Source organism: Sminthopsis crassicaudata, chromosome 2 (genome assembly GCF_048593235.1).
Source record: "Sminthopsis crassicaudata isolate SCR6 chromosome 2, ASM4859323v1, whole genome shotgun sequence".
Lineage (NCBI taxonomy): Eukaryota > Metazoa > Chordata > Mammalia > Dasyuromorphia > Dasyuridae > Sminthopsis > Sminthopsis crassicaudata.
The window spans coordinates 107,142,532-107,155,659 of NC_133618.1; the positions used below are offsets into that span (position 1 = coordinate 107,142,532).

At 35.4% G+C, this 13,128-nt stretch overlaps 1 protein-coding gene across 2 annotated transcripts in view; it reads left to right on the plus strand.

Annotated features, from left to right (window-relative positions):
- VRK2 (VRK serine/threonine kinase 2) overlaps positions 1–13,128 on the plus strand; it is an 87,433-nt gene that overhangs the window by 15,311 nt on the left and 58,994 nt on the right. For both annotated transcript variants that reach the window (XM_074286983.1, XM_074286984.1), the window contains 2 exons: positions 10,697–10,755; positions 11,295–11,364. In XM_074286983.1, the coding sequence (XP_074143084.1) occupies positions 10,697–10,755; positions 11,295–11,364 (129 nt within the window). The remainder of the gene's footprint in view (positions 1–10,696; positions 10,756–11,294; positions 11,365–13,128) is intronic.

Genomic DNA, 13,128 nt, shown 5'->3' on the forward strand with positions numbered 1-13,128 from the left:
CTGTGATCTCATGAATATGGGCACTGCCTCCACTCAACTAACCTGTCCCTTTTCATCTATATGTTTTATCCATCCTATGCCTCTCCTTAAATTCTTCAAAGAGTGTGTGTGCTTGTGTGTGTATAGTACTTTCTTCTATGTTTTCTAATGTTTTTTCTAGTTATATATATTTTTTATGCTATCTCTTTCACTACTTCCCCTATGCAAATCATCATTGGTAAAATACTGCTGCCTGATTACACTTAATACTCATTCCATTGCCCCATTGGGTTATATAAAATATCTGTTCTTCTGAGATCTTGGTGTTGTATGATTCACAGGTGTAATAAAAGATAATTATATTGCTTACTTATCAGAAAATACTTTTGTCATAAAGATCTAAACTCAAGGATAGAAGACCCATTGTATAACACTAAATAGAAAGTTATATATACATGCAAAAAAATTCAGAAAGCTTATTAGACCAAATTATTATAAAGTATGATGGTATTGTATAGTTGATAAAAGATTAGATTTGGAGTAAGGTAAGCATTAACTTAAGTCTCGCTTTTCCTATGTACTAGTTTTTTGACTCTGGACAAATCATATACCCTCCAGTGCCTGAGGAACTTTCAAAGACAGTAATATACAAACAATATGTCATTTGTATAAATGGGCAGTCTTTCCATAAAATAAATTCCCTGTGGTTTTGAAATCATGGGCCTAGACCAAAACCAAAAATAAAATCATTGAAAACATTCCTGTAAAAATCCAGATTCTAGAGGAATAAAAGTATGGCTTTGTGATCAATTAATTCAGAATCTTATGAATTCAATAAATAACAAGTCATAAAAAGAGATGCCTTCAATATAAAGAAAACATATTCCATTACTAAATAGGTACCAAACTGATGGTTTCACTAGTATAGGACATTTCTTTGTAAAGAATATTTTTAGATCAATTCAGTTTTGGACATTCATTGAAAATTATAGTATTAAATTGAGAGGTTACATGATTTGCTCAGGGTTAGACAGCCACTATATGTCAGAGGCCAATCTTGAACTCCAATATTTCTGACTCCAACATTGGCTTTTTATGTACTTTGCTTTGCTACCTTTCAAATTTATAATAATGAATGATATATAATAATGAATTCATTTATCATAATAAATTAATAAATTTAATTATTTTACTTTGTTCCAAATAATTCATACATGTAGAGGGCAGTCTATGGCACAGTGGCTAATATTGGGCCAAGACCTGAGTTCAGATGTTGTTTCATACACTTACTAGCTGTGTGACCCTATGCATGTTACAAAACTTTGGCCTGACTCAGTTTCCTCATTTGTAAAATGGATATCTTAATAGTACCTACTTCCCAGGGTGGTTGTTGTGAAGAATAAGTGAAATATTACTTACATAGCACTTAGCACAGTGCCTGGCACATCACAGACACTATATAAATGCTTATTCCTTCTTCTGCTCTAAGTAACCATAGTTTCAAGTAGAAAATTTGCTGTTTTATAGACTAACATGTTTTATAATGATTAGAGCTACATTCATGGTTTACTTTAAAGAGTTCCTCCCAGGAACCACAGTTGCTTCTTGGGCCACTTAAGGAGAATTATCAGATTTTTTTTATGTTTATCTTTCCATTCCCATCATAGCTATTTAAGCCAGTGAGGAAAGAAACAAAGCCACTGCCCCCTTTATAGTTTTTGTTTTTGTTTTGTTTTTTTCAAGCAAGTTGCAGCCTTTGTTCAGGCATAACGTTATCATAGAATTACTTCCAAAAAGCCATCTATGTTACTCTGGTATTCCATATTATCCTTTTGCCTGCCTAAAACAGATAGCATAGTGGAATTACCTGCCACAGCATCCTCCACACATCTTCATGAGGCCTAGTCCATTTTATTAGTAGTATAAACACAAAATAATGAAGGTAAAAATTAGTCAGTTCATTGATCTTTCATTTAATTATATAATTGATTGTGTTCCTTATTTTGTGTGACAGACACAGAAATATACTGGGGATAAGGATAGGTTCTGGACCTGTGATTTCCTCATTATCAGGAATTCCCAGATGAAGAGACTTATTTTACTAATTCAGATTGATCCTGCCTCTGCAACTTAAAGGGAGCAAGAGGTTAAGTGACTGGAGTAGGATCACTCAACCAATATGTATCAAAGGTGGGAATTATTCTCAGGTATTTCTGGTTCTAAGTTCAGCTCTCTATTCACTATACTATGCTGTGTTTATTACATGAAGTTAAATTATTATGCTTTTATTTGCATAATGATTCATATTCCTTATCTCACTGCTACCTAACATTTATATACAACTTTAAGATTTGCAAAGTGCTTTTGTATGTTAACCCAGTTTAGGCTTTATAATAAACCTCTGACATAGGCAGGACATGGCACTACTACATTATACCTATTACATTATACCGGTTTCACAAATGAGAGAACTGAAACTGGAAGTTTTTAAAAAGTACTTTACCTAGTTTTGTAAGTAGAAAAATTGGGCGTAGAAACTAGGTTTTCTGATCCCAGCCTGACAATCTTCTCCTTTGCCTCTCTGGGGAATATAGGTAGTAAAAGAAAGTTGCTGAAATTTTCTATAGTCTATTTATTGTGTGATGTCTCCTTTGCCTTGTTCAAGATGACATCATGGGTACTGGGGCAACTTTTTGGTTTTTGCATACTTCACAGGGCTGCACAGAACATTCTCTGATGTTTATCCATGTTAGTAAATGACCATTTATTAAGCACTTAGTATATTTTTCCCTGGATGATAAAAACATGCATCTAGATGTAATACTTTATTACAATAATACTATAAGTTCAACATTCCTTAGAAAGACTATGTAAATATGAGCTTTTGTTATTCTATCATTTTTATACAGTCTATATATCCAATCCAATTGTAGAAATAAGGAAGTCTGTTATAGGTATTTTAAATCATTGGAATTTTTCTAGTTTGTGTACAAAAAATAGATCTATTTTAAGATTATTTTAGAGCAAAGAATAGTATGTTTCCTACTTTTGGCATTTGGCATGCAGGTGTGCCTTACTTTATATAACAGGTGTGTTTATAAAAATTTGCATTTCTCAAATGTTTATCAAATGAGTGGTTTTAATTCAAATGTTGGAGTTTGCTATGTAAAGGAATTGCCCTACTGCATTCTTTTGTAAAGGAATCACTTCCTAATTTATCATTTTGGAAACTCTTTTTATGCTATCAGAATTCTTCAAAGTGAGACTTGTATATTGAAAAGTACTTCCTGCATTCCTGGACCATGTCTGCCTCTCTAAGCAAAGCAAAATGCATTAATTACTCTGATTTGTGCAATTTATAGCAAAATATGGCTTTTTTAAATTTTGAAAGCAGGCAGGGAAATTTCTTAAAGCATAAAGTTTATTTTGGTCTAAATAAGTCATACTGGGCATCTGTATGTCCTCAGGATTCATGATATGCTTTTTTTGTTTGTTGGTTTATTTGAAAGTATCCAAGTGGAGTCCTTTTCTTTTTAAGTTAGAAGTGTCACAGTTTTGCTAGTAGAGTAGTTGCACATGGCAAGATTTTAATAGACCGAGAGAAAAATGCAGGATGTTTCAAGTTCAAGAATTGAGGTTGCATTTCCTGATGAATCCTTCTTATGTTTGGATACTTATCTATTATGCTAAGCTGTCTAGTACCAAATTTGAGGTGCTTAAGAAGAAATCTGTTGAACACTTGTGAAAAAAAGAGAAGTGCATATCTAGGTAGTAATTGTTACTAGTTTGGATGTTTAATGTGGAGATAAGAGAAATTGTGATTTAGACTCGTAGGACAACCCCCAATTTATTGTTGTTATTGGGTATTTGAAGAGAATAATGGAGAGATTTGTTTTTTATATCTTAAAAAAAAAGATTTTACCTGATAGACATCCTTATTTTAAACTGATATATTGATACCTCTGGAAACACTGTTAAGAGGTCTGATTTTAAATACTGACTGCCATTTTATTGACTGTCTTATTCTGAGCTTGTTACTTAAAGTCTCTGAACTACAATTTCCTTTATAATTTTATAGCTACAATATCTGTGAAATGGTAGTACTAATAATAGGATGGCTGCGATTAAATTATTAAGTAATTTTTATTATCATATATAATAAAAAATTCAAATTTCCAGGTGCTATGGGAGAAACAAAGATTTTAAGACAGGGCCTCAGTCCTTTAGCAGTTCAGTCTAGTTAGGAATAAGGATAAGGATTTGACCTGTGATTTCACTAGTTTAAGGACTTTCTGATGAGGAATGTCTTCTTTCAGTACAGATTGGCATCTTGCCTGAAATTTTATAGTCTGAGAGCTTCCTGGAGTACTGAGAAGTTAAGTGTCTTGCCCAGAGTTATGCCGATATCGTGTCACAAATGTGGTTTGAACCCAGGTCTTGACTCTATAGCCAGCTCTCTATTCATAACACGATAATGTCTCTTCCATGGTCTAGTGAAGTGGATGAGAGCATCTGCCTCCTTCACTCTTTCTCACGTGCCATTGAACAGAGCTGGGAAAAGCCATGGAGCTGTGCTGACTGCTTCCTCCTCAACTCTTTTACCAAGTGTAAAAAAAAGAAAAGACCATTTTTTGCCTCATTTTATTATTTTATTTTGACTTAGTAAAACTGAGACCAGTTGAAGACTTTAGCTTAAAAAAAACACAGTCTTCCGTTTCATCCAGGGCCATCTCCAGTCATCCTGATCTCTATCTGGCCACTGGACCCAGATGTCTCTGGAGGAAAAAGTGAGGCAGGTGATCTTGCCCCAGCCCTCCTTCACTGAAATCCAATTCCCTTGCATGTCATGGCTTCACTTCCCTGATGTTATGGTTGTATTCAGGAATGAAGGACAAATGACATACGATGGTATGTATCTTCCTTCCAACTTTATCCTTCCAAAGTTTTCATAGCACTGTCTTATGCTGGGTTTTCCTCCTACTTGTTGGATTACTCCTCACTCTTTTGGTGGATCTTCATTCATACCACACCCATCATATTCCTGGTACTTCTTTTCTTTTTATATTCTCTCTCATTAAGTGATTTATCAGCTCCTATGGGTTTAATTGTTAGCTTTATAGAAATCACTTTGATATATATATATATATATGTGTGTGTGTGTGTGTGTGTGTGTGTGTGTGTGTGTGTGTACACTCATTTATATAAATATATCTGTTGTTTGTTGTGTCTAACTTAGGGATCACTCAGTGATCTCATTTGGGGTTTTCTTGGCAATAATATTAATTTGCCATTTCCTTCTCCAGTTCATTTTATATATGAGGAAACTAAGGTTACAGGGTAAAGGGATTTGGCCACAGGCATACATCTACTAAGTGTCTGAGGCCATATTTGAACTCAGATTTTCCTGACTCCTGGTGCTCATCTACTGTGCTAACTAGCTGTCGATATATACATAATATACATAAACAAACACATATGCAATATATTTATATGCATACACACACACACACACATATATGTGCAAATCTAACCATCTCTCTCAACCTCTGCTCACTCAATAAATTCCAGTAACATTTCCTGTAGTATCAAATGCTAACTGCTCTGACATTTAAATCTCTTCCTAACTGGCTCCTTGCTACCTTTCTAGTATTCTTGTTCTATATATTGCTCTTCTCTACACATTCTAAGCTTTAGCCCTGCTAACCTATTTGTCATTTCTCACATATGACACTCTCTCCATGTCTTTGTACCAGCTGTATCTCATACCTGGAAGACAATTCTTCCTCACCTCCATCTCTTAGAATGGCTGGCTTCTTTCAAAATTAAGCTCAAGGTCCCCCTTCTATATCCTGGTTCCTTTAGTGGTTGATGCCTTCATCTCTAAGATTACTTTATTTATTTTGTGTCTTGTACGTGCTTGTAGTTTTACCTGTTGTCTTCTCAATTAGAATGTAAGTTATTTTGAGAGCCGACCACTTAGCATGGTACCTAACATATAATAAGTACTTAATAAATGTTTATTGATTGATGATGCAGAACTTTAATGTTAAGTAATACTATATAGTGGTACCTGATGAATGCTATAGACAGAATACCATAGGAATACGAGAGGGAAAAGATTTCAGTTGAGGAAAGCTCCATGGAAAAATGGAACATGATTTGGGCCTTGAATAATGTTTAAGCTTTGGGTAGGATGGAAGAGAAAAGTTGGCATGAGAACAATAAGCAAACTATTTTCAAGGGAAAGTGACCATAGCTGAAGCAAAATATTAAGAGCAAGAAAACCTCCCCAAACTAACAAACTCCCCAAAACTAAAACATAACCTCCAAACCAAAAACTCAGACATTTATTAAATGCCTAGTTATTGGGAGTGATACAGAGTTTGGAAAAGGAATTGTTTTATAATCTGATGGGGTTAGGGAGAAAGGTAGAATACCAATATTTATGGCTAAAGTTCATCTTAGTTAATAGTGGGAAATGTTAAGTTGGGGATCAGATTGTGAGAAGCCTTGAATGTCAGAGTGAGAAATGGAAAGCCTCTTAAAGATTTTTGAGTTGAGACATGATGAAAATATGTTTTTAGTAAGATTAGTATGACTGTAGTGTTCAGGATTGATTGGAAGTCAATTGACAGAGGAAGACCAAAGTGGCTCTGGTAACAATCCAAGTGTTAGATTAAAAGATTCTTACTTTGGATAATTGAAGTGAAAAGAAAAAGACAGCTACAAGGGATACTATCATGGGAATACTGATAGGATTTGGTAATTAATTAGATATGGGAAATCAGTGAACAGATGTCATTAAAAACTGAGAGTTTGGTGTGGGAAAGTGGTGGGCATGAAATCTGGACATTCTAGGCTTGATCACAAAGAAGGTGGCACCAGAAGGTAGTTACTGGTTCTGTGAGACAGAGATGAGGCAGGAGGACTTGTCAAATAAGGGAGTCTTCCTGGGCAAAAGTGTGGAGGCAAGGGATGGACTGATCATATAGAGAATAGTTAGTAGGCCAAGCTAATTGAAATATCAGCTTGTGGGGGAAGGGGACTGGAGAAGTGAAAATCATATTAAGAATTTAAATCTTAGAAAATCCTACAGTATGTTTTATCCTAGAGGCAATAGGAAGCTACTGAAGATTTTTGAATGGAGTGATATGTTCAGATTTGTATTTAGGAATATATGGCTTGGCAGCCATGTAAAAAGTGGATTGTAGAGTTCAGGTAGGGGCAGGAACAGGGAATCCTATTAGGAAGCCCTTAAAATAGTCCAGGTGAGAAGAACCCTAACTAAAGCTGAGACTGGGTTAGAAAGAAAGAGAGAATTTAAGAGATGCTATGGAGGTAGAAGTGAAAAAATTAAAAAAAAAAAAAAAAAAAAGGAAAAGAGAATATGCATTTATATAGCATCTATTTTATGCTGTATATTGTGCTAAGAATTTTACAAATATTATCTCATTTGAACCCCACAAAAGTGCTGAGAGGTAAGTGTTATTTTTAGACTCATTTTACAGCTGAGGAAACAAGCAGAGGTAAATTGACTTGCCTCGAGTCACACAGCTAATAAGGATCTTAGGCCAGATCTGGAATCAATTTTCCTTACTTCAGATCCAGTATTCTGTTCACCACATCACCTGGCTACCTGAAGGCTGACTGTGGGAGGGTAAGTAAGGCAGAGTCCTTTCTGATTCGAATACTGAACTGGAAAACAGTAGTTCTGTTAGTAAAAATATGGAAGTTTGGATGAAGGATGGACAGTGAGGAAATATAAAAAATTCTATTTTACTCTGTTGGAGGTTTGAGATGTGTATGGTATGGGTTGGTTGGAAATGGTCAGCAAGTAAATGGTAATGTTGGATTATGATTTATGAAGGAAAACAGCCCTGGATGTGTAGAGGGCTGGAACTCTGAAAAGTTATACTTGACTCTAAGACAGCAGAGTACTTAAGGCTAATTACCTACTCGATGTGAGATAATGGTTCTATAAGCATAATTTAGATGAGATGGTGATGTGATGGCTCTCCTCAGGATTGATGCTTGTTGAATTTGTCGTGGTGAGATAATCATAGGCAAGGATTGGAGGGTTGAGGGAAAGAGATCAGAGTCTCTTGGCTGAAGTATGCTGAGGAGAGAAGACTTCAGGCTCCAGACTCCATAATCTAGGATCCATCTTTATCGAGCTGTGGGGCAGCTTGCCTTCCTCCTTCACTTCTAAAGATCAAGAACTTTGACTAATCCTGACTCTGACTGATCCTGAGGCCCTCTAGAGAGAGCTAGGGTGGACATTATATGGATATATAAATTAGATGGCAATTGACCGGAGAGAATTGTTGAGATCACTAAGGGAGAATGAATAAAGGGAGAAAAAAGAATCAAGGATGGAGCCCACACTTAGTAAGGAGGAGCATAATCATAACGAATCATCAGAGAAGTAGAAGCATCAGCAGCAAAGAGTATTATGGAGGTTAAAAAGAGTAGAGAGTGTCTAGGAAGAAAGGATGATTATTAATATCAGAAGCTTCAAAGGTCAAGTAGAATGGGGATTTAGAAAAGACAAGCGGACTTTTCAGCTAAGAGATCATTGGCAGCTTTGGAGAGAGCAAAGGTCAAGTAGTTAGGTTGAAGACCAGATGCTAAGGGATAGAACAGAGTAGGAGGTAAGGATATGGAAGCAGCAAGTATAGGTGATTCTTTATAGTTTGATTGTGAAGGGAAAAAACCAGTAGTTTAAGAAGTCAAGAAGGTTAAAGGAAGGGTTCTTGTTTCATTTGTTGTTGTTGTTGTTGTATTTAAGAGTGTGGGAGAGCTGGGTAGGTTTGCCAGCACTATGGATGGAGTCTATAGATATCAAAAGACACAGAGAATCATTAGATGCCTCTAAATCATATTTCATGGCAATTTGAAGTTTTATTTTTCCTTAAAACTTTGCCATATGATTAGATTTTAGTCTCTCACAAAACAGAAATGTTACAGTAAGAGGTATTTTGGGAAAAAAATAATAACCTCTCTGATTTTATATGAAAACACCAGTTTTGAGATAGCCAAAGTTTGAGAGGACTTTTTTAAAAAAGAAATTCATGTTTATTCTATAATATGAATAAAACTTAAGTATGGTATTAGTAAAATGAAGTAATTTTTGAAAAAAAATAATTGATATTTGTGGCAGCCCTTTTGTAGTGGCAAGAAACTGGAAACTGAATTGATACCCATCAATTGGAGAATGGTTGAATAAGTTATGATATATGAATATTATATAATAATATTGTTCTATAAGAAATGATCAGCAGAATGATTTTGGAGAGACCTGGAGGGACTTATGTGAACTGATACTAAGTGAAATGAGCAGAACCAGGAGATCATTGTACTACACGGCAACAGCAAGATTATATGATGGTCAATTCTGATGGATCTGGCTCTTTTCAACAATGAGATGACTCAGGCCAGTTCCAATGATCTTGTGATGAAGAGAGCCATCTGCACATAGAGACTGTGGGAATGGAGTGTGGATCACAACGAAGTATTTTCACTCTTTTTGTTGTTATTCCCTTGCATTTTTTTCTTTCTCATTTCTCCCTTTTGGTCTGATTTTTCTTGTGCAGCAAGATACTTGTATAAATATGTATGCATCCATTAGATTTAACATATATTTTTACTATGTTTAATATGTATTGGATTACTTGCCATTTAGGGGTGGGGGTGAGGGGAAAGGAGGAAAATATTAGAGCACAAAGTTTTGCAATGGTTAATGTTGAAAATTATCCGTGCATATGTTTTGAAAATAAAAAGCTTTTTAATTAATAAAAAATAAAAATAAATAAAATTGCAGTGCCTTTCAATTATATTGCAAAACTGCATGTCCAATATCCCAACATATAGCTGCTTTTATCTTTGGACTAAGTAAAGGCTGATAGACTTTTTCTCCTTGGCCCCAGGCTTACCAGTAGAAACATGGCAGAGTTGTTGCAATAGACTTTTAGATTTGGTAGAAGGAAAATCTTGCTGAGCAATAGAGCTATTCCAAAGTATAATGGCAAGCTTGAAAGGTGATAGGCTTCCTCTACCTAAAGGTTTTCAAGTAAAGAAAGATGCACTATCTATTTAGCTGCATTATAGAGAAGATTCTTGTTGAAGAGCGTGTTGGGCAAGATGGTGTCTAAGGTCTCTTCCAGTCTTATGAAGTCACAAGAATTGAATTGATGGAAGAGGATGTTGAAGCAATATTTAATTTTGGTATCCTTAATCCTTTGGTTTGAGAACATAACTCATTTTTAAGCTGGAGACCTCACAAATGTACAGAAGAAAGAGTTTCAAAATTTTTTATCAGAAAGAATTACATATGCCACATCTCAATTATTATAATTTCTATTAGCAGAGTCTGAATAAGGTTTTACAATAATTTAGTGGATTTAATTTGATAAATTTAGAAAGTATAGAGCTGCTAGGTGGTATAATAGAGAGCTATGCCTAGAGTCCAGAAGTTCATCTTCCTATATCTGACCTCAGATACTTACCAGCAGTGTCACCCTGGGCAAATCACTTATCCCAGTTTGTCTGCCTCGATTTCCTCACGTGTTAGAATGATCTGAGAAGGAAGTGACAAACTACTCTAGTATCTTTGCCAGGAACAAAGAAAAAAGCAACCATGAGTGTTTAATTCCATTATTTATTCCAAATGTTTATTATGTTTATTCCTATTTTAATAACTATTTTCACTGTTTTGTAGCTTCTCCATGTGTTAATAAACCTGTACGAGATGAAGATGCCCTTCACGTTATAAAAGTGGTAAGCATTACATTTAGCTTGTTATTTTAAACACCTTTTTCTGTGTTTCTATTCCATAAAGAATAGCATTTTGGCATCTTAAAGTTCTCTCTTTGCTTGTTTTCGATAAACTTTATTTTATGGAGAATCCTGGATGTCTTTCAGATTACTTGTTATGTACTATATTTTGTCACTCCCTGCATTGTACCCATCACCACCATAGTTGTCAGATAACATTTTTCTAAATGCCTCCTACAAAAAGAATATTGTTTTAGGTTTGTCTGTATGGGAATAGTGACTACAATATGTCCATTGTTAAAGCAAGATTCTTCCAGTGACCTCTGTTTAATTCAATGCTTTGAGATTTGTAGTGAAAATGTGTCTGGGGGGGGGGGTCAGTGTTTTATGGAAAATGCATTACCAGTTCAAGTGCTATAGTATATAATGGGCATTTCTGAATAGATGAAATATTAAATCCCATTTAGGGAATTATTTTTCTCCTCATCACATTAATCATTCTTTAATTTTGAAAATTTAGAGACTGTCATGTTTCTTTACAGGAATATCAAGAAAATGGTCCTCTCTTTTCAGAACTGAAATTTTATCAGAGAGCTGCAAAGCAAAACTGTAGTAAGTAACACTAGCCCAATAAGCCACTTGTACATAAGTGCTTGCTCAAGTGAGTATTTGATATTTGGTTATATCATCTGTGCTTTTGAAAGAGACTTGTCAAGAGGAGATTTTTATCCCAGGATAACACTGTTGTATTATATCATATGTAATAGGCAGAAGTTTGAGGCCACTCAATTCTTTCCATGGTACACCTAATGGAACATATATTTAAAATCAGAGATGTTTCCCCTACTTAACCTAAATATTAGGTTGTTGAGTCTGGTCCAGTGTATATTCTAGTAAGTGATTAGAATAAAGGGCTTATTTGCTGTCTCACAAACTAGGGCACAAGAGGAAGTAGGAAAGTAGGAAATGCTGCTCAGAAGGTAGACTGTTGGGTTTGGATTGAGTTCATGACTGGGTTCAGTTTATAACCTGACTTTAGATTTTGCTTCTGGCTGTTAACTATTTGTGTGACCCTGCACTTAACCTTTATATACTTTGGGATTTGCCCTAGCATTTATCTGTTGCTTGTATTCTGGGTCACAGGTGTTCATCTGTGATTTCTAATTTACTGTACTTAGAAGATTATACCTTGTTCCCAGGTGAAACTGAAAGTAGAGAGGAAAATAAAAAGAAAAAGGAATTTTCTTTAGTTTTAGAGAATGAGTGCCTTCAAGCTAGGAGTAGAAGCAGAAATGATATATGCAGTGAGGTAAGTTAGTCATTAGGCATTGGGCATAGGCATAGTCAGGCAAAAACACAGGCCCTTCCCTCAGAAGACCTCACTTTCTAATGGAAAAAATGAGCCCCTGACAATGTACATTCCGTTTAAACTGGTTGGTTGTCCTCGTGTTCTCAAGGAGGACCAAAGCGATGCTTTGGTTATACTGTGTGCAACTGCAGCTGATCAGACAGGCAGGAGTTCGGAGTGTTTTGCTCGAGTTGGACACAAGTAGTCCCTTCGAACGTTGGGGTGGACTCTCTAACTTTGCCCATCTCACATTTCTTTTGGGCTAATTCAGTTCTGCTTTGCTCGCTGAGCACAGCACCTTCTCTGATGAGGGCACCCCATGCTGGGTGGTCCTGTGCCAGTGTTTCCCGTCTCATCAGTCAATTCTAAAGATCTTAAGAGAGCTCTTGAAAGTGTCTCTGTGTCGCTTTTTTTCGACTGCCTTTTTCGATATGCCTTGCCATATGTGAGTTCTCCATGAAATAGAATTTTTGACAAGTGTCCATTTGACATTTGGGTTTGAGTGGACTTGAAGTAACCTAGGAAGTGAAGGTTAGAACAGAGAGTGTTATTGCAGGGGAGGAATCTGAGTGTTTTCAGTTTGTGAAAACAATCAGCTTAAATTTGAGAGTGATTAAAAATAAAAAAGACAAGTCAATACACTTCTTTGGACTTCAATTGTCTTTTTTTTTTTTTTTTTTTAGGGTAAATTTAAGGCAACCTCTTTATTTTTTTTACTAAAGCTTTTTATTTTCAAAACATATGCATGGATAATTCTGCAAAACCTTGTGTTCCAATGGATAATTCTGCAAAACCTTGTGTTCCAATGGATAATTCTGCAAAACTTAGTGTTCCAATTTTTCCTCCCTTCCCCCACCTCCTCCCCTCAATGACAAGTAATCCAATATATGTTAAACATGGTAGAAATATATGTTAAATCTAATATATGCATACATATTTATAAAATTATTTTGCTGCACAAAAAACTCAAATCAGACCCCCCCAAAATGAGAAAAAATAAAATCCAAGCAAACAACAATTATAGAGTG